The sequence below is a fragment of the Vombatus ursinus genome, unplaced genomic scaffold (genome assembly GCF_900497805.2).
Source record: "Vombatus ursinus unplaced genomic scaffold, bare-nosed wombat genome assembly UNPS02015175.1, whole genome shotgun sequence".
Taxonomy (NCBI): Eukaryota; Metazoa; Chordata; class Mammalia; order Diprotodontia; family Vombatidae; genus Vombatus; species Vombatus ursinus.
This window is the reverse complement of record NW_020954953.1, coordinates 1,952,900-1,980,098: the sequence shown is the minus strand read 5'-3', so window position 1 is coordinate 1,980,098 and position 27,199 is coordinate 1,952,900. Positions and strand designations below refer to the sequence as shown.

Sequence of the window (27,199 nt, the reverse complement as noted above, 5' to 3'; positions counted from 1 at the left end):
AGGTTACCAGGAGTAAACTATTAAGTGATTATTGTGCCCTTGCCTCATTGGTTGCTTCTCTGCTCCTTGATACATAGTGTTAGCTAAATTGTGCACTTCCTGATAGAGAAATATTAGATTCAGGGTATAGATTGAGATGTTCTTTTTGAACATGGCTCATGTGGGTATGTATTTTGCTCAACAATGAATATTTATTACAAAGGCTTTGTTTTTCTTTATTCTTTTCAAGTGGGATGATGAATGAGAGAGAAAAATAGATTCATGTGTTAATTAAAAATTTTAATATTTAATATTAACAAAATTTACCTCTTAAAGGTTATGTTTAGTCAGTTTTCATTTTATTTGAGTAAGTCTTAGTCTTCCTAGGTCTATCTTAACATTTTAGACAGTTTCAGATCGTGTATGCTAATTCAGTTGAAACTACTAGATAATGTTGCTTGGACTCTACACAAGCTTTCTGTAACTCTAAGAGTTTCACATTTCCATATGGCCTCTGCCTATTTCTGGGAGCATCCAATGGAACAGATATGCTCTATTGATGTAGAATTCTTGGAAGCCTTGATTTCACAAAACTGGGTTGGGAGATCCTCTGAATTTTAAACAAACAAAACAAAACTCAATTTCTAGTGCCCTTGATTTCAAAATGGGAGTGGGGGACAGTGATAAGGGAAGACAACCGATTTTATTAATATAAATTCATTAGTTTGAGAAATGGAAGATATGAGATTCACAGAGAGTTGTTTTTACTACTTTGGACCGACTCTAAGAGTCCCTGTCCAATATTCCTCTGTGGAATGCAACATGGGATTTTTGCCTGGATCAAGTTGTACCAAGATATCAAAAGTTAATTTTGTTTTATAATAATTTATTTCCCAAAATTTGATACGATATATATGTATGTATGTATGTATGTATGTATGTATGTATCTATCTATCTATCTATCTATATCTTTAATCCTGGCATAAGCCAAGAACAATTTCCTTTTCTGCTATGATCAGTAGTAGTGACTTACTCAGTAATAGGATTTCTAAACTAATATGTAGAAATAGAGCACAGTGAGTTTAGCAAAATATTTGAGTACATTGATTTGGGTGTATTTGTGAACCAAGTGGTAAGATGTGAACTGGACAATACAATTCAGTGAATACAGAAGTTGTTCACCAGTGGGAACCAAAGAGTATTAATTAATGGATTGGCATCAGTCATGAAGGTCAGAAGTAGAGGAACACAGGGACAAATCAGTTGGTTAGTTGGCATGACCTGAAAAAAAGATCCAGCAAAGAAGAGAGGTCAGACAGGTACAAGGAAAACCAGGAGACAGTACCATCACAATTAGAATTTTTGGTCTCATTCTGTTGAACAGTTTTACCAGTGATGTGAATAGAGGCATAGATGCATATGTTCAGTGGATTTACAGAGTACATGAAGCTGTGAGGGATAGCCGATATGTTGAATGATGAGCTTGGATCCAAAGCTAATGGTGGGCTGGAAACTTAATACCTGAAGCTATTAAGAGGAAATTTAATACGGAGAAATGAAAAGTCATATATTGGATTTCAAAAGGAATCAATTGCAAATGACAGGAGAGATGTGCCTACAAGCAGTTCATGACCTGAGGGTCTTATTGTGTGTAAATATGTTCATGCCATCACAAAAACTAATGTAATCTTAAACTTAGAATAGAGAATGGCCAGTCTCATTGTTCTTGGCAGCTGAGTGGAGGATGGATTGGAGTGGGAAGAAACTTGAGGCAGGGAGACCAATTAGAAGACTATTGCAATAGACCAAGAGAGAGGTGAGTAGAGCGTGAACTTGATTATTGTCAGTATGAATGGAGAGAAGGGTATATATACAAGAGATTTTTGTGAAATTGATAAGCTTTGACAACAGATTAGATATATGGGATAAGTACAAATGAGGAGTTAAGGAGGACAATGAGGTTAGGAGCCTGGGTGGTTGCCTAGATGACGATGATCCTGATAGTAAAAGAGGTTGGGAAGAAAGGAAGATTTTGGAGGAAAAATAATGAATTCTGTTTTGGACATATTGAATTTGAGATGCTTATGGGATATCTAGTTCAAGGTATCCAAAATGTAATTGGTGACATGGGACTGAAGCTCAGGAGAGAGATTAGAGCTGGGAATAGAGATCTAGGAACCACCTAAATAGAGATGATAGCTGAATCAACAGGAACTGATGAGATCCCCAAGTGATACAGTATAAAGGAAAAGTGAAGGGACCCTAGTACAGATCCATTGGTTAGTGGGCATGACCAGTGAAAACATCTAAGCAAAGAAGAGAGGTCAAACAGGTACAAGGAAAACCAGGAGAGATCACTGTCACAAAACCCTAGAGAGAAGAGAGTATCTAGGAAGCGAGAGTGATTGACAATGCCAGAGACTGCAGATAGCTCTAGAAGGCTGAAGATAGAGAAAAGGCTATTAGATTTGGCAGCTAAGAGATCATTAAACTTTGGAGAGAGCAGCTGACAGTTGACAGAACTAGGAGCAACTGATGGAAGTTTACAAGGCAGTAGATTTTAATTAAAGATAAGGGTGTGTGTGTAGGAGTTAATAACAAAACTGTCCAGAAAGTCATTTGGACTCCTTTAACTGTCACTGGAGTTCCTTAAGTAGAGCTAGACAACCAATTCCTGGGAATGTTACAGAGGGAAATAATATTTCGACTAGATGATCTCTAAGGCTCTTTCCAACTCCAGGATTTTATGATCATGTGACAACAGAGATTTTTAGAGGAAATTTTTACAATTTGTTTTTCTTATTATGCAGAATTTTTCTTTTCCCATTTGCTTTCTGCAAGTTGTTAAACTACAGTATTTAGTAAAACACTCAATTCATGAACTGTAGTTACCCTTATTAACATTAAAGTGCAACTACCAAACTACTTAAAATATCACAAAAATACAAGTTCCTTAGGAAGCAGTTAGGTGATACAATGGATAGAACACTGGGCGTGGAGCTCTGAGTTCAAATCTCACCCCCCCCAAGATACTTATTAGCTGTGTGACCTTGGACAAGCCACTTATTCTGCTTCAGTCTTCCTCAACTGTAAAACTGTAGTAACAGTACCTGCTTCTCAGTGTTGTGAGGATCAAATGAGATAATATTTTTAAAGCATATACCAAGGTACCTGGCACATAGTAAATGCTTAATAAATGCTTGTCTACCTCCCTTCCCCCAGGACATCTGAAAATCCTAGAGCCAGAGTCCTAAGTCCAAAAACTCTTCTGATTTTGAGACATCTTTTCTTCTTTGAGACATCTACCTAAGAGTTGAAAAGATCTTGAAAGCTTAGTGGACTGCAAGCTCAAGCTAAAATGATCTTAGGCTGAGTTTGGAAAAGCCACGTCCAGGTCTAGGGTGGCAATAGTCCCATTGAACTCTGCCTTAATCAGACAGCATTTGAAATGCCGTATTGAGATTTGTTTACCACATTTTAGGAAGCACATGGACATGTTGGAGATCATCCAGAAGAGGGAGCCCGGAATGATTTTGGGACTCAAAGCCATTCCAAATAGTTTTCATTTCATATGAAGATTGATTGAAGAGAGTATGGATATTTAGTCTGGGTAAGAGAAGAGTTACAGGGAACATAATATCTGTCTTCAAGTATTTGAAGGCCTACTGCATAGAATAGAGATGTTATGTTCAGCCCCTAGATGACAAGAATGGGAATAAGGTGCAGAAAGACAAAATTATAGTGTCATAAATTTAGATCTGGATGGGACTTTAGAAGCTATGGAGTCCAAGGCCCTCATTTAAGAGATGAGGAAACTGAGCTTGATAAAGGTTGAGTGATTTTTTTAGTGGTCAAACAGCTAAAAAGTATCTGAGGCAAATATGCTCTAATCTTCCTGATCCTAAACCCAGTACACTATTCGTTACACCACTCTAACTCTCCAGGAGTGAAAAACATCCTTACAAATAAGGAAGGAAGGATGGAAGGAAAGAAGGATGGAGGGATGAACAGAATGAAGGAAGGAAAAAAGGATGCACAAAGAAAGGAAGGATTTTTAAAGTACTACAGTTGAGGAAACTAAGGCAAACAGAGATTAAATGACTTACCTAGGATCACACGGCGAGGCCAAATTTAAACCTAGGTCTTCCTAAATCTAGGCGCAGTGCTCCAGGTCTAGTTGCCTAGGATATAGTGATACAAAAGTGAGGAATGCCTTCAAGCAAAAACTAGATGACCAGCTGCCATGTGAATTGCAGAGAGTATTCCTGTTTATTTACAGATTAGACTGTGCAGCCTCAGATTTTCTTTCCAACTCAGAAAGCCTGTGATTCTAACATTCTTACATTCTTAGCCTAACTCTGACATGGTTGTCGTGACTTGTTACTTCTGCCTTGCTGATCTCATCCAGTGATGACAGTTGCACAAAATCTCCCCTGTGTTGCATGTGCACAGGCCCAGTCAGGAAGGCTAATTGTGCCCACATGTAGCTTTGAATGGAGTTTTCTGGCATTGTTCTTCCAAAACTGTTAAGAACAAAGTATTCAGGGCTAACCAATACCCTTGACAATTAAGTTTCATTTGGAGAATTAAGAACCACTGTAATGCAGGCACAGTATCTATTTTCTTGATTTAAAAGAAAATGAGAACATTTGTAATTAATTTTCTTAGGGACAACATTTTTTTTCCTGAAAATATCATGTTCTGGAATAAAAATTCATAGAGTCAAAGGCTTGGAAGAGGTTCTACTCTTAACCAAGTTATAAAATAGGAATATTATGTCTGTCTCTAATGTCTTCAGCCTCCTTTCTTCTCCCTTGGTGAAGCCTTCTTACCATTTCTCTCTAAGGCACAGTGCACTCATCCACTGCCCTCTATCAAAACCTGCTTTAATGAAAGCATATGAAGCTTATTTACATGGCGGTAACACTTTAATCAAATATTTGCATTAACTAGATATTAGTACTGTAAATTAAAGGAAACTGAGGTAAAATTTTAGGGATTATCAGGTAAGGTAGCTATTTTGAGAATCGCCTTGAGAATTTTAACATGTTTGGTGGTTTCCTGATTTGTGAGGTTAGCTCTAATTGGAAGGGACCTTACAAGATCACTTACTGAATTTCTGTCCTCTGTCCTCAGACAACACTCATCCCAGGATGATGAGAATCAATCAGTAAATATATATTGTATGCCCACTGTGTGCCCAGCACTATTTTCTATTTTTATGAACTTCCTAGAGAGAAGTATTGCACAACCTCTATTTCAAAGAGATTTCAGTGCTTAGCAATTTTGTTAGTACTTTTTGTCAAAAGATTAAATTATTCAAAAGATTCAATATTTTATCAGTGTTATTGACTGATAAATCCTAGGCAGGTTAGGCCTGGATAGGGCACTAGGCTTAGAGTCAGGAAGACCTAAGTTCAAATGTGGCCATAGAAAGAATTTATGACCAAACAAGAGATAGAGAACGTTATGAAATGCAAAATGGATAATTTTGATTACATTAAATTAAAAATTTTTTGCACAAAGTCAATGCAACCAAAATTAGAAGAGAAGCAGAAAGCTGGGAAACAATTTTTATAGCCCGGGTCTCTGATAAAGGCTCCATTTCTAAAATATATAGAAAACTGAGTCAAATTTATAAGAATACAAATCATTCCTCAATTGATAAATGGAAGGATATGAATAGGCAATTTTAAATGAAGAAATTAAAGCTATGTATAGTCATAGGGAAAAATGCTCTAAATCACTATTGACTATCAGCGTGGCTAATGTGACAAAACAGGAAAATGATAAATGTTGGAGAAGATGTCGGAAAATTGGAACACGAATGCATTGTTGGTGGAGTTGTGAACTGATCCAGCCATTCTGGAGAGCAATTTGGAACTACGAAAACTGTGCATGACCTTTGAGTCCTGAAATACCTCTACTAAGTCTATATCCCAAAGAGATCATAAAATAGAGAAAAGGACCCACATATACTAAAACATATATAGCAGCTTTTTTGTGGTGGCCAAGAATTGGAAATTAAGGGGATGACCATCAGTTGGGGAATGGCTGAACAAGTTGTGGTATATGAATGTAATGGAATACTACTGTACTATAAGAAATGATGAGCAGGCAGATTTCAGAAAAACCTGGAAAGACTTGAATGAACTGATACTGAATGAAGTGAGCAGAACCAGGAGAATGTTGTACACAGTAACAACAACATTGTGTGATGACCAACCTTAATAGACTTGGCTCTTCTCAGCAATGCAATGATCTAAGACAATTCCAAAAAACTCATGATGGAAAACACTATCCACATCCAGAGAAAGAACTCTGGAGTCTGTATGTAGATTGAAGTATACTGCTTTCTTTTTTGTTTTTTTTTCTTTCTTATGGTTTTTCCCTTTTGTTCTGATTCTTCTTTCATAATGTGACTAATGTGGAAATATGTTTAATATGATTGTACATGTATAACCTATATCAGATTGCATGCTGTCTTGGGGATGGGGGGAGGGAAGGGAAGGAGAAAAAATTTTGGAACTCCAAATCTTGTGAAAGTGAATGTTGAAAACTATCTTTGCATGTAATTGGAAAAAATAAAATACTATTAAGTGGGGAAAAAAGACTTTAAGGGAAAAATGCAGTGCATTTAAAAACCACCACCATCAACAAAACCCAAATATGGCTTTAGACACTTACACTAGCTGTGTGACCCTGGGCAAGTAACAATCTCTATTTTGTTTCAACTTCCCCGTTGTTGAATGGGGATAATAACAGCACCTACCTCAAAGGATTGTTGTGAGGATCATATGATACAGCACCTGGTACTTTGTAGGTGTTTTATAAATGCTTATTACTCCCCCCTTCCCCTTTGTATGATAGTTCATTGAGGGAACTGGTGCTTAGCTTGAAGAAGACTAGGGAGGGATATGATTGGTGTCTTCAGGTATTTGAATGGGTTGTCATGCTGAGGAAGGATTAGTTTTTGTTTTGTTTTGTTTTCTGTGTGGCCTTAGAGGTTATAGCTAAGAGTAAAGAGTGGAAATTACAGAGTCCAGTTTGGGTTTGATATCAGGAAAAACTTCCTAATACTTTAAAGGTGAAATGGGCTACTTCAAGAAATGATTGATTCTTTCTCCTTGGAAGTCTTCAAGCAGAGTCTAGACAACCATTTGTCACATTTGTTATAGTGGTGATATGCTATATGAATTGGGTGAGATGGTTTCTGGGGTTCTTTCCTACTCTCCAAATTAGTGATTCCCTGTGATAACTGTTTTTTCTTTATAGAACAGACAAAAGGCCTTGAAGATGATGAAATGGAAAAGCTTTACAAATCTCTAGAACAAGCCAGTTTATCTCCTATTGGGGATCGACGACCTTCAACCAAAAAGGAGTTGAGGAAATCATTTGTCAAGCGAAGCAAAAATCCATCCATCAATGAGAAACTCCACAAAATCCGGACGTTGAACAGCACATTGAAGGTAAAGTTTCTGGCTTTAAAATGAGCTGACAGGATGTTTTGCTCCAGGGGGAAGTCCCTCTAGTGGTATGGGAGCTCAAACTGAAATCTTCGTAGAGCTATTTAATCCTGAGTGTTTTGTGAGGTCTTGTGTGTAAGGCAGTCAGTTAGTGCAGTGAATAGAGTTATGGACTTGAATTCAGGAAGAACTGATTTCAAGTCCTCCCTCATGCCCTTGCTGCTACCTCTGTGATCCTGGGAAACTTATTTAACCTCTTTCAGCCTCAGTTTCCTTATCTGTAAAATGGGGATGATCATAGCACCTACAGGGTTGTTTTGAAGACCAAATGAACTAACATGTAAGATATATTTACAAACATGAAAGAAACATAAATATTATACAAAATTTATGTATATATTATACATATAATTATATATGCACAAATTTTATATATATGTATATGCAACATATATATTATAGATAAGTATAATGACCCCTCTTCAATAATCCTTGCTTTATATAGTCATCTTGAAGGAAAAATCCCAATATATGCCATCAGTTCCTCTCATTCACTTGTTCTAGGAAGCATTTTTGTTGTTCAGTTATGTCCACCTCTTTGTGACCCTGTGAACCATACTATCCATTGGCGTTTTCTTGGCAAAGATACTGGAGTGATTTTCCATTTCCTTCCCCGGTAGATTAAGGCAAACAGAAGTTAAGTGATTTGCCCAGTTTGAGTGTCTGAGGCTGGATTTGAACACAGGTCTTCCTGACTCCAGTCCCAATGCTTTATCCATTGAGCCACTTAGCTGCTTTCTATCTAGTAAGCTTAAGGAGTGACATTAGGTTCATAAGTAAATTAGAGATTAGCAGCATGGTGTAGTGGACAGAGAGATATCTCTGACATGTACTGGCTGGGTCCCCTTGTAAGTCATGTAACTTCCCTGAGATTTAGTTAACTTGCTACAATTCCAAGTTGCAGAGAAGATTCAGATCTATATTGGTATGGCTATGTCGCTGGAGCTCCTTATGCCAGTGAAGTCACAAGTTTAGTCCAAAAAGCCACACAAAACAAAAATAAATGGGATATAATCTGTGGGATGCTGATTGCTCTACTAAAGAATGTCATTTTAATTACTCTGCATGTCATGAAAACCTACTAGAGGTGTGACCATAGGTGTGTATCTGCGATGTTCTGACCAAGGTCAGATTGGTGTCTTTTCTATCGAGTGATTTGCAAACTCAGTGGCTTCCAAATGAAGTTGTTTAAAGCTGGGAATTTGAATGAAAGCAGGATAGTGAAACGTGCGCATGTGTGATCATGGAGAAACAGATGTTTTCGTGGCATGCTAACAATGCACAGGATGTACCAGAGTTATTTTGGGTCCTCCTGTAACTAAAATAGTTCTTAATAGCAATGACATCCTGCTTCCATATCAGCATAATACCATGGACAGAAGTCTTAGAGACTTTGGAAAACACTCCCTGGAGTGAGAGAAAACATTTAAATTCTGGAAAGCTTTGATAAATCAGCTTGTTTATTTCTATTTTTCAATCTGTTTTAGCATCATGCATCATGAGTGGGCTACCAGGAAGCGTTGTGGCAGTGCAATGATATGAAACAGCAGAGTGAGGGGCTCAGTGGATATTAAACAGGCTTCCCATGTTGGTCAACAGAAGATTAAATCATCCTAAAATATCTATTTAGAATTCTTTCCCTTTGTAGTGAGACTAGGAGACAAGGTTTTGGGAGGGTATTTTAAAGAGTAAGGATTTGATATTCATTCTCTCTAAAATGATGAGATGGCTCACCCCTTGCTAAACCATGACCTGGATTACTCCCACCATCTGCTTCCCCTGTTCCTGTAGACCTGGAGGAAGTCACACAATCATGCTGAGTGCACTGTAATTCATGTTCTCCAGCCTCAGCTGGATGCTCACTGCAGCAGGACAATCTTTTTACTCCTTCCCAAATGATTCCTTTTCTCACTTTCCAAAGAGCTATTCCAAACCTTCCCTTTATCTCCAAATGTTCTACATCTCTTCTTCCTCCTCTCAGATAAAATCTCATTTCTTATTTTATTGACACAATTGAGGCAATTTGCCATGGATTCTTCTCCCTTTCTTGTCACCTAAAACTCCTTGACTTTATACCCCACTGTCTTTTCATTTATTCCAGTCTTCAGGAATTAAATGGCATTTCTCCTTCCCAAGGTCAATCTTTGCATGTGTCTTGGATCTCATCCCCTTCAGTCTTCTCCAGCATATTCCAACAACATATCCCTTCTCAATGTTCAGTCTTTCCCTATCTCCTAGTTCCTTTCTTATTGCCCTCAAATGTGCTGTGGTGTCCCCTATCCTTTAAAAAAACCCAAATCTTCATTAGATCTTACCATGTCCTTAAGTTATTATTCTACATATCTCTCCTTTTGTTATCTGCCAAACTCCTAGAAAAAAACGTCTATACTCATTGACTTCACTTCCTTTTGTCTCACTCTTTAACCCTTTTGGCTTCTCTGAAACTGTTTGGTGCAAAGTTAACAATGACTTTTAAATTGACAAATCTAATAGCCTTTTCTCAGTTCTTATCCTTCTTGACTTCTCTGCTGCATTTGACACTCTTCTCCTGGATATTGTCTTCTCTATGGATTTTCATGGCATAATTTTTTCTTTTTCCTCATACATGTCTAATCATTCTTTTGCTGACTCATCATCCATATCATGCCCTTGTCTCACTATGCCTATTTCCCAAGTTCAGTCCTGGCCCTTTTCTTTTCTCTAGCTACACTTTCTCTCTTGGTGACCTCATTAACTTTCGTGGGTTTAATTATCATTTCTAAGCTGGTGATTCACAGATTCATATATCCTACCCCAGTTCTCCTATGTCACCAACTGCCTATTGGCCATTTCAGACTGGATGTCCCAGAGATGACTTAAACTCAACATGTCCAAAATGGAACTGTTAATTCTTTTCTCAAAACTCACCTCTCTTCTCTATTTTTGTCGAGGGCATCACTTTCAACCTCCCAGATTTACCCTCTGGTATTATTTTCATCCTTTCATTCACCTTAGCCCCATGTGACCAATCATTTGTCAAATCTTGATGTTTCTATCTCCACAACATCTCTTTGATTCATATTCATTTCTGTATCTACCAATCACAGGTATTCTAGGAAAACCAATGCATGACATTTTTAATTTTAATCCAGATTATTGACATTTTATCTAATCACTTTCTTAAGTTTAGACTACAAAACAAATCAAACTATAATTTGTAGTTTTTATCAATTTCCAAGGTATAAGTTCTTACACTGAAAATTTAACAATCATGAGCTCATCCTAGCTGGCTCCATCAAACCCTTGCTACCACTATAATTCAAGCCCTTATTATTTCTCTCCCAGATTATTGTAATGGCCTTTGAATTGACATTGTGTCTCAATTTTTTTCTTACTCTATTCCATACCTGCCAAAATAATTTTCCTTAGGTACAGATCTGACCTTGTCACTCCCCTATTCATTTAACTCCAGTGCCTCCCTATTGCCTTAGGACTAAATATATACTATTCTGGTTTTTAAAGCCCTTTACAACCAGGCTCCAGCCTATCTTTGCAGCCTCATTATATAGAACTCTTCCTCCTAATCTCTATAATCCAATCAAACTAGCTTTATCTCTGTTCTTTATACAGGGTACTCCAGCTCTTGTTTCCTTGTCTTCCGCTGCCCATCCTCCATGCCTAGAATACACTCTTTTCCTCTCTGTCTCATAGAAGCCCTCTTTTCTTTCAGAACTGAAGCACCACCTTGTACATTAAGCCTTTCCTCATCCTATTAGATTGTATTCTCCTTGAGGGAAGGGGCTGTCTTTTGACTCTTTTTTGTATCCCTAGTGCATAGTAGACACTTAATAAATGTTAATTGATTTATTGGCTCCCCCATCTGCTATTGTTTAACTTTCCTTACCACTTTACATTGATTCGTTTTATTTTGTATATATTAATATGTGTACATGTACACTACTCCCTTAGAATGTAAGCCCCTTGAGAAAAGAGATGTTTGCATTCTTTTATTTGTATCCCTAGATCTTAGCAGAGAGCCTAACGTATACTAGGTGCTTTATTACTTGTTAATTCTTTGATTAATAAGACTGAATGACCTCTAAGATCCCTTCCAGCTCTAAATATATGAGTTTATAGTTACATAAAGTAAATGAAAAGAGAAACACTACCTTTATGACTAATGTTGGGGTATAGGATTCTTGTCCACTTCATAAGCTAACCACATTCCTGATAATAATTCAATTTTTATATAGTGCCTTCCCCCAAATACCCCTGTGGGAGCAAATTGAGAAGTTAAATGACTTGTTCACAATTGTAGTTAATAATTGTTAGAGTCTGATGAGCCCACATCTTCCACCTCCAAATCTGGTGATCTTTACTGGCCCTCCTGTTCCATAAGGCTATTGCAATGTGTAGTTCATGTGTTCCTGTTTGATCACAAGTATATCTACATCTTTAAAATGAGCTGGAGAAGGAAATGGCAGACTGCTCTATTATCTTTGCCAAGAAAACCCCAAAACAGGGTTATGGAGTGTTGGACACAACTGAAAAATGACTTCACACACACACACACACACAAACACACACACACACACACACACACACACAGAGACACTCACACCTCTAAATCTTTGTTATAGTAAGAACTAGACATGGGATCATTTGGTGGGTCTCTTTTTTCTTCCATTGAATATATTCTGTTCTTCAGGGCAGGGAAAATAGAAGCCTCTTAAACAGCTAGGTGGCCCAGTGGAAGGGTATGCTAGACCTGGAGTCTGGAAGACTGATTCAAATTTGGCCAAAAAAGCTGTGTGAGCCAGGACAAGTCACTTAACTTCAGTTTGCTTCAGTTTCCTCACTTGTACAATGGGGATAATAATAGCACTTACCTCTCAGGGTATTTCAGGATAAAATGAAATATTTGTCAAAGTGCTTTGCAAACCTTAAAGGGCTATATAAATGCTGGTGATAAAGATGATGATGATGATGATAATATAGTCCCTGGAAGTATTTCTAGAGTGTGACAATATAGTCATTGTCCCCTATAGTCCTCCTTAAGACTCAGCTCTCCCCTGGTCACCAGAAGTCCAGGTTGATAAAGAAATACAAGTTACTTAGCAAACCGTACACTATTGCCCCCTGTATCCACTCCTCTCCACTCTGTAATGGATCTTTTCTTTTGACTCAGTCTAAACTGCCACTCATTCTACACGAGTATACGGGAGGCCCTTTGACTGAACCCAAATTTGAGGACAGCCACATGTGGCCTGGAGGCCACAGGTTCCCCACCCCTGGATTATGGGACTCTCACTGAAAGACTGCATCTACTATGGGAAGGGAAAGTCCAGATTACCATAGCAAAGAGCGGCTCCTCACCAGAAGTGCAACAGCACTGGAAAATACTTTTTTTTACACAATAACCCATTAAGTAATATAGAAAAGCTCTATGAAATGAATGATTTTTATAGTCTTCAGAATTAGCAGTGTGAGTGTGGACAAGACAAACACAGCAGAGAAGTTTCATGAAGAAACAAGGAGGTGCTTAAGGCAATAGTTCATATTGCCCATAAGCACATTCTAGCAATAAAGACAAGTCCCTGCACTGACTACAAACTGGAAAGTAAGCTCTTAAAGTAAGTTCTTTCAGGAAGTTGGAAGAATTTAAATACATTTCCATGAGATGTCATAATATAGATCCCTAGGTATTCTTGGGTTACTTCCATGGTTGCTGACTTTTCACTAAGGCTTTTTTAGTTCTAACTCACCAGTGATGTATCCATCTGATTAGTAGACTGAACCATTGTAGGACTGACTGAAACCCTTACTAGCTGCATGCTCAGCCATAAAGAATGTTTAGCTCTAAATACTCAATGGTGGAAGACATTTTCAATAGTTAGGTCTTGAGTCCAGCCAAAGGTCTAATATTTACCCTGTGAAGTAAAAGTCAAACATTTATTCTCCTCAGCTTTGAAAACTATACTAAAATTCTTGACTGTTTGCCAGAAAATCAGACACATTCAGAGTAGTGAAAAACAAACAAAAAAACCAAACATTTATTCAACCATCATGAGCTTAGTATCAATGTGGTCATTTCATAAATGCTGCCAGCCCTCACGGGAGATATTCTAGGAAAGAAGCCCAAAATACTAATTTTTTTTTTTTATTCACTTCTTTCTTTAATGCCCACCCCTTTCCCTTTCTACTCATAAAAAAGGAAACCCAGAGATTGAGACAAATATGGTGGAGGTTGCTTAGTAGAATACAAGGGTAATGTGAGTTTTGGACCCAACAGAGAAAAAAGATTCTTCCCCCTCCCCCAATACAGTAGTTATATTTGGGGTCAAGTTGAATACTATTAATCATATAAGAAAATGCTTATTTTGTAAAATTTCCCAAAAAGCTAGATATTTGAAGAATAAAGTGTTAAGTTTTCTAAGCAATAGAAGTATCTTAAGAACAATGTAAAAATCTTGACCGTGCCTGGCACATAGTAGGCACTTAATTAAAATTATTGATTAAAATATCATGGTGTGATTAGAACACACTGTCAATCTTAATGGAAGAAAAATTCTTTATAAGTTTAAAATCTAGATCCTGGAAATACAATTTAGTTTTATTCAATGTATATTTGTTGGGAGGTATTATGGTATGATGGTCTCTCTATTTCTGAATCTGGAGCTGTGTTACTTAAAAGTTCAAACCTTGAGTAAGTTGCCTTACTTACTACTCATATGAACTTGGGCTAGTCATTTAATCAATCAATCAATTAAGATTAATCAATCAGTAGTCACTTATTCAGTAATTGCTACCTGCCAGGCTCATGATATGTGCTGTGGATAAGAAGACAATAAGGAATCAATACCTGACCTTAAAAATTTCCCATTCTAATGTGGGAGAGAACATTCATATAAATAGATATATATAAAACATGTGTATAAAAAATAGATATAACGTAATCTTGGGTAAGGAGGGCACTCACATCTGGGCTCCAATATCCTATTCTATAAAATGAGGGAGGTGGCTATAAAAATCTCTAAGATCCCTTTCCTTTCCAACTCCTCTAATCCTCTTGTGCCCAAGGCCCCAGGGAAGTTATAAAGATGAATGAAGAAGCCTACATGTTAGAACATGGAAGCTAACCAGAACTCCCCGACATTTTTCTAAAAAAAAATTGAACATAAGTACATAGAAGGGGCAAGTAGTGCTTCTCTTAAAAAATAAGTCTTCCAGGTCCTTCCAAATGTATTTACTCTCTATGTATATGACTTAGAATCAGAGATTTAGAATTGGAAGGGAGCTGAGAGGTCATCATCTTGTCCAACCCCCACTACCCCTTTTCTGGATGAAGAAACTGAGACTGAAGGGATAATGTTCAATTACTTGCTTAATATCACACAGGCAGTAAATGGAAGATTAAAAATTTGAGCATAGCATTTCTGACTTTAAATCAAATACTTTATCCACTGTATAATTTCCTGCCCAAATTTAGTTGACCTGCCTATTGTCACTCTAATTTTTCAACTGTACTCTTTCCCTTTTGTGCCTTCTAGGCCAACTATGATTTTTAGCTTTAATTCATCAACTCGCCTCCCCATTTCTCATTAAAAAAATCTTAAATAATAATAAGTCACATTTAGGTGGCATAGTGGATAGAGCACTGGATTGGGAGTCAGGAAGACCTGAGTTCATATCCAGCCTCAGACATTTATAGGCCCTGGGCAAGTCACTTAACCCTCATTGCCTCCAAGATAAATTTGCCAGTTCTTCTTCTCTTCATCCTATTGCATAAAAATACTTTTCCTAACCTTCTCTTCCTTTATTCCTATCTCAGATGAAGGAGGTGGCCTTTGTCTTTGCTAAGACTAACTCCATCATGAACTCTTGATCCTGACTCCTCCTGTCTTCTCCAGCATATTGCCCCACTATCATCCTCACTCTGCTTCTAATCTTCAATCTCTCATTGTCTACTAGCTGCTTCTTTGCTGCCTACAATGTCCATGTCTACCTTATCCTTAAAAAAAACAAAACAAAACATAACCCCTCATTGGAATCAAACCCGTTAGTTGTAATCCCATATTTCCGTTCTCGTCACTGTGGAAGCTCACTTCACCCAGGGATTATTTCTTACATTGGAAGTACTTTCCACTCCTGAGCCCTCACCTTCTCATTGGCTAATTCCTCCCAGAGCCACCAATTTAAGGAGGAGATCCAGATCAAAGATGTCTTCATCCCCCTCCCCAGATTGTACTACAAATTCTCTCCTCAAGGCTTTGTGTCTGGTGCATTCTCACTCCTTTCTTCCCCCATCAGCTTCCTTTTATGTTCACACATTAGAACATGAACTCCTTGAGGGAAGGACTGTCTTTCTTTTTCTGTTTGTATTCCAATTGCTTAGCACAGTGCCTGGCACATAGTAAGCAGTTAATAAATGATTGATGATTGGCTGACTGAACTGTTGGACTCTACTTTCTTTATCAGCTAACCTCCTTGAAAAAGCCTTCTATAGTAGGGTAGGTGCCTTTGCTTCTTCTTTGTCAGTTTGGTCAGATCATCAGCTGTCATAGATTCAATTTTTATTCTTTGTTGGTGATTCCTGCATGTATATGCCCAACCTTAGTCTTTCTCTTGAGCTCTAGGCAATCTCCAATTTCCTTTTGCACATTTGAAGTAGATATCCTGTAGGTATCTCAACTCAACATATCTAAAACAGAACTCATTATCTTTCACTACAACAACCCTCTCTGCTTCTGAAATTATTTATTGTGTTGAGGGCGCACCTATCCTTTGGGTTACTCCCACAGCCTTGAATTCTCATTCTTAAATCCCCATTCTCACACCACAGATCCATCCTGTTGCCACATCTTGTCATTTCTATCTTTCCAACATCTCCTGTTTTGAGTTTCCTTATCTCCACTTAAGTAGTTACCACTTAAGTAGTTCAATCTCTCATCACCTCACACGTGATATACTGAAATAGCCTCCTCATTTGTCTCCTGGCCTTAAGTCTCTCACCCCTCTATTCTGTCCTGCACTCAGCTGCTAAAGTGATTTTCCTATAGTAAGGAAAATCATGATACCCCATTCCCACCCCAATCCCCTCAATAAACTCCAGCGACTCCCTGTCATCTTCAAGACCAAATAGAAAATTCTCTGTTTGGCATTTAAAGCCCTTTACAATATGACCCCTTCCTACCTTTCCAGTCTTACATTTTAGTTCCCTCCACAAGTTCTATTTCTATTCATTTCCGCTGATCTGCTTACTATTCTTTACACAAAGTACTCCATCTCCTTTCTTTTTTTTTCTAAATTTTTTTAAAATTTTAAACTTAAATACTAAAACTTAAATATAAAATAAGAAAAGAAACATTATGCACTTAAATATTAAAACTTAAATACAAAATAAGAAAAGAAAAAAAAACCTTGCCATATGCACAGCAGAATGTAAGAGAGGGTTCAAAATATACAACAATAAATTTCCATTTCAAGAAAGCCTATGTAAGAAATACTAACACATTGTGTTCAGAGCTGTCCATCTTTTCTTTGCTTCTTTTAAGTTTTCTTTTGTTCTCCATCTCTTTTCTCCATGTATTTGCACTGTCTGTGCCCGGAATCTATCCCTCCTCACCTTTACCTCTTTAATTTCCCTGATTCCCTTCAAGACTTAGCTCAAATCTCACTTCCTGATTGAAGCCTTTCCCAGGTTCCCCAGATGTTAATGCCTTGTCTTCTGAGGTTACCTTTCACTTATTCTGTATCTGTCTTCTCTGTATAGAGTTCTCCATGTTATATCCCTGATTAAAAGTGGATTCTTTGAGGGCTGGGGCCATTTTTACTTTCTCCTTTTATTCTTAGCACTTAGCACAGTGTTTGGCACATAGTAGGCACTTAATAAATAAAAGGAGTAATTTTTTGAAAGGACTAATCCTGGTTCTTTAGATTGTATGGAAAATATGACTCCATTTTTGATTTTTGTTTTTTCTCCTTTACCAGTGTAAAGAACATGACTTAGCCATGATTAATCAGTTGTTGGAGGATCCAAAGCTGACGGCCAAGAAGTACAGAGAATGGAAAAGCACAAACAGCTTGTTGGTTCAGGAGATCTATCAACAGCAGGGTGCAAAGACGGCCACTGAAGGGCCTTACCTGGAACCTGAGGAACCATCTTCTTTTGCCCATGTTGAGAGTTCTATTTGAGATCCAGTCAGAACTCTCTCCCTTACCTTGTTTTATCCTCGGCAACCCTTTAAACTGCTACAAAGTCTTACATTTTTCCTTAAAAGGAGACCTAAAAACTATTCCCCAGAGATCTGGCCTGATAAAGCAACTTCACTGGAAGCAAATTAGCTAATGCATGGAATCTCAATTTCAAATGACAGTATATCCATTTGATGGATCAATCACTTTAATTCAGGTATATACAATTGAGGGCCTTCTATATACGAGGTGCTATAAGAGGTAAGGAAGTGGGGAGAGGGACATGATCTATTTCAAGGAACATACAACAGCAATCTGTGGAATAGAGAAGGGATTCACTCACAGTGATTTTGATAATTTCATGATTCAATCCCTCGGTAACAGGAAGAGAATGTAAAAAAGAATATATGTGGTCTATCTTGTTGGGTTGCCATGTTTCCCATGTCACTTTTAGATGGGAAGAATACAGTATAAATACTTTTTTGTATTGTTGCTATTTAATTCAGAATCTTGTCTTTGGGGTTGCAGATCACCAATCTCATTTCCACATCCAGTTAAAGGGAATACATTGGCATTTAAAAAAAGAAAGACTCAGAAGAGAGCTATTCCATGGGAGTGATGTTCTGTCATTTGTGGACTCAAAGGACTACTTGACATTTTCAAATTTCACACTGGTTGGGGAAATTCTACAGCACGTGGAAAGATGTTGCTTGTGCCACTTGGGAACATCTGTTTTCTGACTTTTTTTCATCAACTACAGGAGTTAACCATGCATCGGGAAAGGTGTGTCTGCTGCCTGTAGACTTGACTGTGGTACCACTACAGGATTTGCATTTGTGTCCAGGTGCCCTAGGAGCCACACAGCAAGGATATTTTTGGCACCTGAAGTTTTTCAATTTCTTTATTCAAAGAAATGAAAAAAAAATTTTGAGCTGATTCATAGTTGGTTTTATTTTTGTAAGGTTATCTGTCACTTTATGGCCTGTGTGAATATATAGCTATGTATATATAAATATGTATATGTTTGTTATTTAAGTCTATTTATAGAAGTCCGGATTTACCAGTGTTAATAAGATCATGCTGTTTTTCCCTTGTTGAATAGCCTACATGTTCTAAGTAGATATGTTTTTCATTTGAGAAGAAATGGGGATATTAGTGAGTTGTTTCAGTCATTCTGCTGCATCAACTGTGAAGCCGGAAGTATTTTCAGGAAATCTGTAGGATATATATGGGGACCTGCCAAATATGTTGTTTGGTTCCTCCATCCTCCATTGTAGCAGTATAGTATAAAGGAAAGCACACCGTACCAGGAATCAGAAGATCTGGATTAAGGATATGGCTCTATCATTTATTAGTCATGGAATCTCGGCCAAGTCACTTGTCTTCCCTGAGCCTCAGTTTTCCCATCTATAAAATGGAGCTAGGAATAGCAGACTAGACAATCTCTAAAGTTCCTTCCAGCTTTAACATTCCCTGGTTCTCTTTCCATATTTATACATGTAGTGGCATTCACAGAATCATAGAACTTTAGAATTGGAAGGGACCTCAAAGAAGCTATAGTCCAAACCCATACCCGAACAATAATCCTTTCTACAATATAGCTGACAAGGCAACACCTCAACTTTGCAACATCCAGTGATGGGACACCAACTACTTCCTGAAAAACAACCCATTCTATTTTGGAAGAGTTCTAGTGGTTAGGAAGTTTTCCATTTCACAAGGCTGCCCATCTCTTTTTAACTCTCATCTATTTCTCCTGGTTCTGGCCTCAGGGACCAAACCAAAAAACTCTTAATATCTCATCCATTTGATATCCCTTCACATATTTGAAGAGAGCTGTCAACTATTTGTAAAACAAATAAAAATTTAGTTTAAAATTATTTAAATTGGGCAATTTTGGCCAGAGAGGTCTTACAGTTTATTACATTTTCATTTAACTTTGTCATTCAAAAAAAAAAAAAAAAAAAGGAATTCTATGTTTTGCTTCATTGTAAGGAACCTCTTCCTTTAAACAGCTCTCTCTCACATTGCCAAGTATATGTATATATTATATATATATTTCAACTATGAATATATATGTTACATATAATTGCATTGTAATTTTAGTCATATTGTGTATGTAGATATGTGTATATATGTGTGTATATAAAATGCGTATATATTTGCAATTATATATTTGTGTGCATATACAAACACACACGTAGTCAAATGCCAAACAGATGCAAACACTCCTGGAACAGCATTCTGATTAAGATGTGTTAGAAATCCTAATACTCCTTGTCAAAGATCAACTTGGTTTATTAGAGGAACAAGTTGAGGAAAGAAGCTGCTTCATTTAGGAATTATCTTAATCACTCCTCACTAGGAGACAACCGTGGCTCACTTTGGTCTTACATCAAGCAGACCACTTCAATGGCACATTCTATTTCCCAGCCTAAACATTAAAAATGTAAGGAAACCCCTAAATTGTACCTATCAGCTAAATGAAAATATTCAATCAATTTTGGTTAACATCCATTAGGGGTCAAGATGTCCCTCCTGAAAATTGAAATTCCACATGCTAAGCTCTGCCCTTATCTCTATATAGACTGGGGTGGTGGTGGTTGGGGGAAGGTGTGGAACTGGAACCCAAGGAGTCAACTAAATGTCATTGGTTATAATTCTTAGAATTATTACAAACAGACACTAGTTCTTACTAATGCTTTGAAGCTTCCTCTGTTGTAAATGGAGTTACTGCGTAGGCATTACTCTTTACATAGATAGGTTCTAGCGGAAACTTTTTTTAAAAAAAGCATCGCATGATGCTTAAAAAAGTAGTCATAATGGGATGACTGATGAATAGCCCAGGTACTCCCAATGGTATCCTCTGATGTCAAGGGGATGTGAGGAAGGCCCTCAGGCTGTGGAGTGGATCTCCTGCAGTGAATTTAGGAGAGGACATGGAAAAGGATATCTACAGAATAGGTAGGCATGGGTTTAAGAGAATACCCAAATCAGTGAGATTACTGATCTAGTGGAGGAGGATAAAGCTCGGGTACTATTGCCCCCTCTCTTTGGAAATTCAGGTAATGTTGGAAATAGATCTGGAAAGTTGAAAACCTTGTCCTGTCCCAGGTAATGGTAGTTTTTCATTACTTGAGTATAGAGGGTCTGACCAAGAGTCAACCTAATAAAGTTATTAGGTAAGGCTCTCCAGATAGCTTCCTGTGGAAAGTGTGGAAATGTCTTCACTATGATGTATGAGAAGGCTGATGGAGGTAAATGTTTTTGTGTTTCTTCACAAAACTGCTATAGCACCATCGATGGTTCAACTTCTTTTAGGAGTGTTCATAGAAGTTTGCTCAAGGTAGGTCACTGTGGGTTAAAAGATAAATGGAAAATGGCATCAATTCAAGTTTGTTTTTAGAGAGTGTGTCCTCATGTATCCCGTAACTAAACTAAACCACTCAAATGCACCAAGAAAATTGGATTCATCTAGAGCTACCCTAAGAGCAGGGTCCCAGTGAGAGTAGGTGATTCAGAGCTTTCCTTGGTGACTGAGGTCAAAAGAGGATAGATACCCCCTGGGGACACCTCAATCCAGACCTGACTCGAGAGGTCATCTCAGAAAATGGAGGGCCAGCTATAATATTTGCTGCCACTCTTCCTCCTCATTCTACAACTCACAACAACGTGCTGTTCACAGGAGTCAGCACCAGAACACTCTGAAGAATGTGCTTTGATAGTGACATTTGTGACAAGCCCTTCAACTAGCCTCTGGGTCCTTTGTGAGACCTCTTGCATATGTCATAGAAAACCAGTTCTTGGAAAGTGAAAGATTCAAAGAACATTGCAAAAAATGCCCAGAGACACATTTCTAAAGGTTCTTAGAAACCCCAGAAGTATTGGTATTTGGAGTAGAATTTAGATGTAAAATTGATGTGGAAAGCAGAAACTAGAGAACATACATGAATGAATTAATTAAATATACACTGAAGGTCATAGTGGCTCAGTCACAGAATCAAAAATTTAACAGTTGGGAGAGATTTTTAGCAGCCAGATGGTCCAACCCATACACCCACATTTCTTTACTATAACATGCCCAACAAGTGGTCATCCAGCTTGAAACCTTCCCGCCATCGAAGGGAAATACATCACCTCTTGAGGCATTTCATGCCATTTTGGGGCAGTTCTAATTGTTAGGAAGTTTTTTTTCTCCCTAGCATTGATCATAAATTCACCTTTTTGCAACTTTTATTCATTGCTTCTGGTTCTGTCCTCTGAAAGGAGATATTCCCTTTTACCTGTGATGGCAGAGAAAGCCCTCTTCTAACTGTAGTGGGAATTCTTTCCTTCATCCCTTCCCCCTCCCACCCACAACCCTAATAATGAATTATTATATGAATTGGGGACAAACCATTTAACTTACTAGTATGTTTTCCCCCATTTTGTTAAGACAAATTATATCATTTATTAGTCATTTGGAGATCCTTGAATAAAATGGATATTTAGAAAACTGATAGCATCCCACTTTTTTTGTGAAGAGGGAATTGGGAATTGGCACAGGTTGTTACTTTGGCCAAAACCCTTAACCTCAATTTCTCCATAGGTAAAATAAGTATTAATTCCCTTATTCCCCTAGAGATGTTATGGAAAATGAATGGGATAATCAGATGTTCAAGTAATAAGCCTTTGGACTCCAGAAGGTGCTATATAATCCCAAGGGGTTGAACATAACCAAGTTTCACACTTAATATCAGTAAATATCTCTATAAAATATACTCCCATGAATTGATCTCAGAAATATTTGTATTAAATATAGATCCACATATATTCTAGGCATTGAAGATCAAACTCTCAGTCCATACTAAATAGCTATCAGGGTCCAAAATGAAGTGCTAAGTGCAATCTTTCTCTGACTTTATAGCACTATCAGCCTGTAAGCTCCATGAGGCCAGGGAATGCCTTCAATTTTGTATTCTAATTAGACTAATAAATAATGGGTGCTTAATAAATGCTTATTGGATTCAATTGTTAAACTTGAATTGGACCTTCCTATCCATGTTCCTCTCAATACAGCCAACATGTCAGTATTCTCATTTCAAAGTAAGAAAACTGAGTTTCAGTAAGGTAAAAAGATGATGTGCTTTTAGCAGCATGACATAGAGGAAAAAACACAAGATGGGGAACCAGAGACCTGGATTCTAGTCCCAGCTTTTCTCCTAATTAACAGTGTGATTTGGAGCAAGTCACATAACCTCTTTGGGGATCAGTTTCCTCCTGAAAATCAAGGGATCTCTGAGATCTTTCAGTTCCAACATTCTCAGACTCTCAAGGATTCAGAATTATAGGTCAGATAAACAGAATGTTATTGTGCCGGTGAGCCAGGTTTCCCTTTAAGGTAGAGTCAGTGAGGCTATTCTATGATACATGGTCCAGCCACAAACATTGCCATAAAAGACCATAGACTTCTACGAATGATTCTCAGCTGTGGAAGACTGTGTGAAGCTGTGGGTTCGTTTTTTTGTTGTAAGAATGTGAGAAGCTGCGGGTTTGTTTTTTTGTGTAAGGCAGGAAGTGGCTTTCCTGCCTTCAATGTAAATAGGTGTTTTACACACACACGAAGAACCAGGGAGCATCATGATGATCTTTACACATACTTTGTAAATTCATCTGTTGTGGAAAGGAGAACTGAGCTGTTCCAGACTGATTGCACCTAAAATATTGAGACACGTCTCTGTGGAGAACTGTTTTTCAAACATCATGTGATACAAAGCAGGATAGTGTCACCGCATTTTCTTGAAGTCCTTGTTTGGTGGGCACTGTGATATTTAGAACCACATGGATGGATGTCTTGATCCTATTTTCTGATTGTTCCTAACTGTTCCTAGAAATACTCCAGACTCCCATGTTGTCAATCTGAAATAAAATGTAGGAAGAATCACCTTATGCTTTTAAAGTGCGTTGCCAAATGTCTTTTTAAAATATTGAACAAAAGAAAATAACATTTAGTAAAGCAACACAGAAGGATGGGGAAGAAATTTCTCCAAACAGCGCTTGCTGTTCATCTACTTCTCTGTTTGCTGCTCTGTGCCAGGAAAGAAGCATCATGTTCTGGGGTTGCCTCCTTGTTCAGGCTTTTTCTTCTACAAAGGTTAGAGTGACCTCTTGTGGAAATGAAGTGAGCTTCCCACTTATCTGAACAAATAGAATGGCCCCAAATAGTCACTGGGTTTCACATTCTGTTGGTGCATGTTAATTTATATTGTTCTGCAAATAAAGCTCTAATGAGGTTGGGGAATCTGTTTTCGAATGATAACGTACTGTTGTCTTTTCAAATGATGCATGTTTTCGAATATTCAAGAGCATTGGAAATATTTCCTAGCATTCATCAGGTTTGACAAAATTGTATTTCTGCCATAAAATTTGCATTGCATTTTTTCACTGTTTCCTTCTTTACCATTTCTAGGTGCTCCAATTTTTTTTTCTACTATCCACAGTATCATTATACTTTGAGGTTTAAATTTACAGCAAAAAAAAGAGTTCCCCTAAAATAAGATACTCCCCAAAACATCTGTTCTGTAAAGCATTTAGGGAGTTCTCTAGTTTAATCCTTACCCATGAATAAATGCCCTCTATGATACCTCCAACAAGTGATCATCTCATTTAACCTCTGTTTGAACATATCAAGCCTGATATATGATAAGCACTTAGTAAAGGATCTATATCTATATATCTGATATATCCTTAGTAAAGGATCTATATCTAAATATCTGATATATCTATCAGTCTGTCTGTTTATCTAACTCCATATCTCTCTCTCTCTCTCTCTCTCTCTCTATCTCTCTGTCTGTCTGTCTAACTCTCAGTCTATCTGTCAATCTATCTATCTATCTGGTTAGAATATTGAAATGACAGGCCAGGTAGACAAAAGGAATTTGACCTTGAAGGGACCTTGGAGCTCATCTACTCAAACTTCCTCTTTTGACTAATGGGAAAACAGGGATAGGGGTATAATTAACTTACTCAGAGGTGGTATAAGCAGAAGAGGTAGAACTCAGATGTATTTTGCTGTCAGATAAGTCCTGTGCTCTTGTTTCATGCTGCATCTATGTTTCTTTTCATCCCATTTTCTGGTTTCAGGAAGTTCTCCAAATATTCTTATTTATAGGTTGCATTGAGCCCCAGAAAAGTGTCCTGTTAACAAATTCCGTATCAATAATGAGATGAAGAAATGGACAAAATGTTGCAAAACTGAAGAGGAAGAATGAAAAATAGAAATATAAAGAAAAAAAGGGACAAGAGAACAACAGACAGATAAATAACTTCTAGTCTCTTCAAATGATGGGATCATAGATTTGGAGCCTGTAGAAAACTTAAGAGGTTGTCAAGCCTAAGCCTTCATTTTACATTGTGGAAACTAAGGCCTTGAGAGATTAGATGACTTGTCCAGGTTCCGAGTGTCTGAGATGCAGGCCTTCCTAACTTCAAATCCATTATACCACAGGAATATGCTGGTTTTGCATTATTGACTGCAAATTATAACCAGAAGTGGCCTTGTCTAGTTATCTCCAAAGTGGGGGCCTTGGTCTGATCCCAAAGTGAGTGATCAACCAAATTTTGCAAATTTTGCGATGTCCTCTAGGTGGAGCCTCCAAATCTCTATGTGATCAACCAAGGGAATCTCAGGTTTTCACCACTCTGGTGTCATGTTCCATTTTTTTGGGAATTCATTCATTCCATTCATATACCTAATCAATTGCCAAGTCTTGTTGCTTCTACCTCTAAATCTCTCACACCTGTTCCCTTTTTTTCTACTTTCACAGCCAACACCCTCACTGGCTGTCCTCTCTAGCCTGAATTATTGCAATAGCTTCCCGGCTGATCTCCCTCAAATCTCTTGCCTCTCAAATCCATTCTCTGGTTGTTTTTTTGTTGTCCTTTGCTCTCTAAGAGTCCCAAAAGGACATCACTGTATTGGAATCAAGTACGGTGTGTCATGTTGTGACTGATGAAGCCAATTTGACCTCAGAAGGCCCTACCACAGGTTGGGCACAAATAGTCTATATGAATATTTGGAGTTGAACACCCTCTACATAACTGCAAAAGTAATTTTCCTAAAGTGAAAGTATGACTGCCACTCCCCTGCTTAATAAATTCCAGTGACTCCATTGACTGTAGGAGGCAGCTAGATGGTGAGGTGGATAGAGCAATGACCCTGGAGTTGAGAAGATCTGAGTTCAAATCTAATTTCAGGCAATTACTACCTGTATTACTACCAGGGCAAGTCATCTAACCTCTGTTTGCCTCAGTTTTCTCTACTATAAAATGGAGATAATAACTTGGAAAGTGCTTTGCACAGTGCCTAGCACATAGTAGCCACTATATAAATACATATTCCCTTCCTTTTCTCTATGATCAAATGTTGTTTCATCCTTATGTCATTCTTTTAAAATATCTCTTTTTTATGTAGGTTTTAAAATGTATATAGTTACTAACATAGTGATACATGTATATAATTTACTAACAAATATATACATATTTTGGTGCATGCTCAAAATATTTTTACTGGTGCAGTACATGAACAAAAAGTTTGGAAACTACTGACCTTGTGAATTTGACTGGGTTGAGGAATGAGATCGTTCTTCGAACTTTGGTTGCATCTTCTCAATGAGGTGTAAATGAATACCCTTGCCCTAGTATTTTCTCACTGATACCAGAGTAATGATGATTTATTGAGTCCCAGGCAATTATAGATCTGAGCCAAACCAATAGACTTGACTTTTAAATAGGAACAGACAGATATAGAAAGAAGGGACCAAAGAAGTAGAGCAGAGAGAACTAAGACTGGATGGAACAGAGCTGTGAGAAGTTGAGAGCTGACAGGAGGATCCTATTGATTCTCAAAGAACCCACTGACTCCAAATATATCAGACATGGAAATTTAGAAGCTCTGATCCACAGAGAGGTTCTGAAAAATTTAGCCTGAACAGAGAAGAGAGCTGAGAGAGGGGTCATACACATAGAGTGAATTTCTATCTTTGGGGCTAAGGGTTTTCTTGGGGTCTAGGCACATGTAGACCTTAGCCCTTCAGGGACCCAAATCCAATCTTTGTGTATAGTTCCTCTGTCAACTCCAGTGTCTGAGGTCTCCACTTGTGCTCTTTCTACCATTTTCTATAAACCAAGTCCAATGGTAAAGCTCAGATTCACGGAAGTCCTAGTTCAATTAATCATCTGCAATGGCAACAGCACCCAGGAATGAGTACTCATTCATATCTCAAGTGGGAGACGTAATCAAAGTTGATGGGGAGTTGATGGAGACTCTATACCTTGCATAGGGAGATATCTGTAAAACCAGAATAAAGCTTCGTATATTAATTTTGTTAGGTTAACTGAGCTACTCCTGCTCATATGTTCTACACTCCAAAACACAAAACTACAATTATCCTTAGAAAAAGAACTTTCTGAATGAGTTCAATATTTATTAGGAAGCTGTTTCTCTTGTCATCTTTCTTTGTCTATTTCTTAGGTATCCCAT

General features: G+C 37.7%; 1 protein-coding gene across 6 annotated transcripts in view; it reads left to right on the top strand.

Annotated features, from left to right (window-relative positions):
- LOC114031544 (interactor protein for cytohesin exchange factors 1-like) overlaps window positions 1-18,783 on the top strand; it is a 193,332-nt gene extending 174,549 nt beyond the window's left edge. For all 6 annotated transcript variants that reach the window (XM_027846686.1, XM_027846690.1, XM_027846688.1 and 3 more), the window contains 2 exons: window positions 7,256-7,449; window positions 17,476-18,783. In XM_027846686.1, the coding sequence (XP_027702487.1) occupies window positions 7,256-7,449; window positions 17,476-17,679 (398 nt within the window). In that variant the 3' untranslated portion in view covers window positions 17,680-18,783. The remainder of the gene's footprint in view (window positions 1-7,255; window positions 7,450-17,475) is intronic.
- Window positions 18,784-27,199: the final 8,416 nt, after the last annotated feature.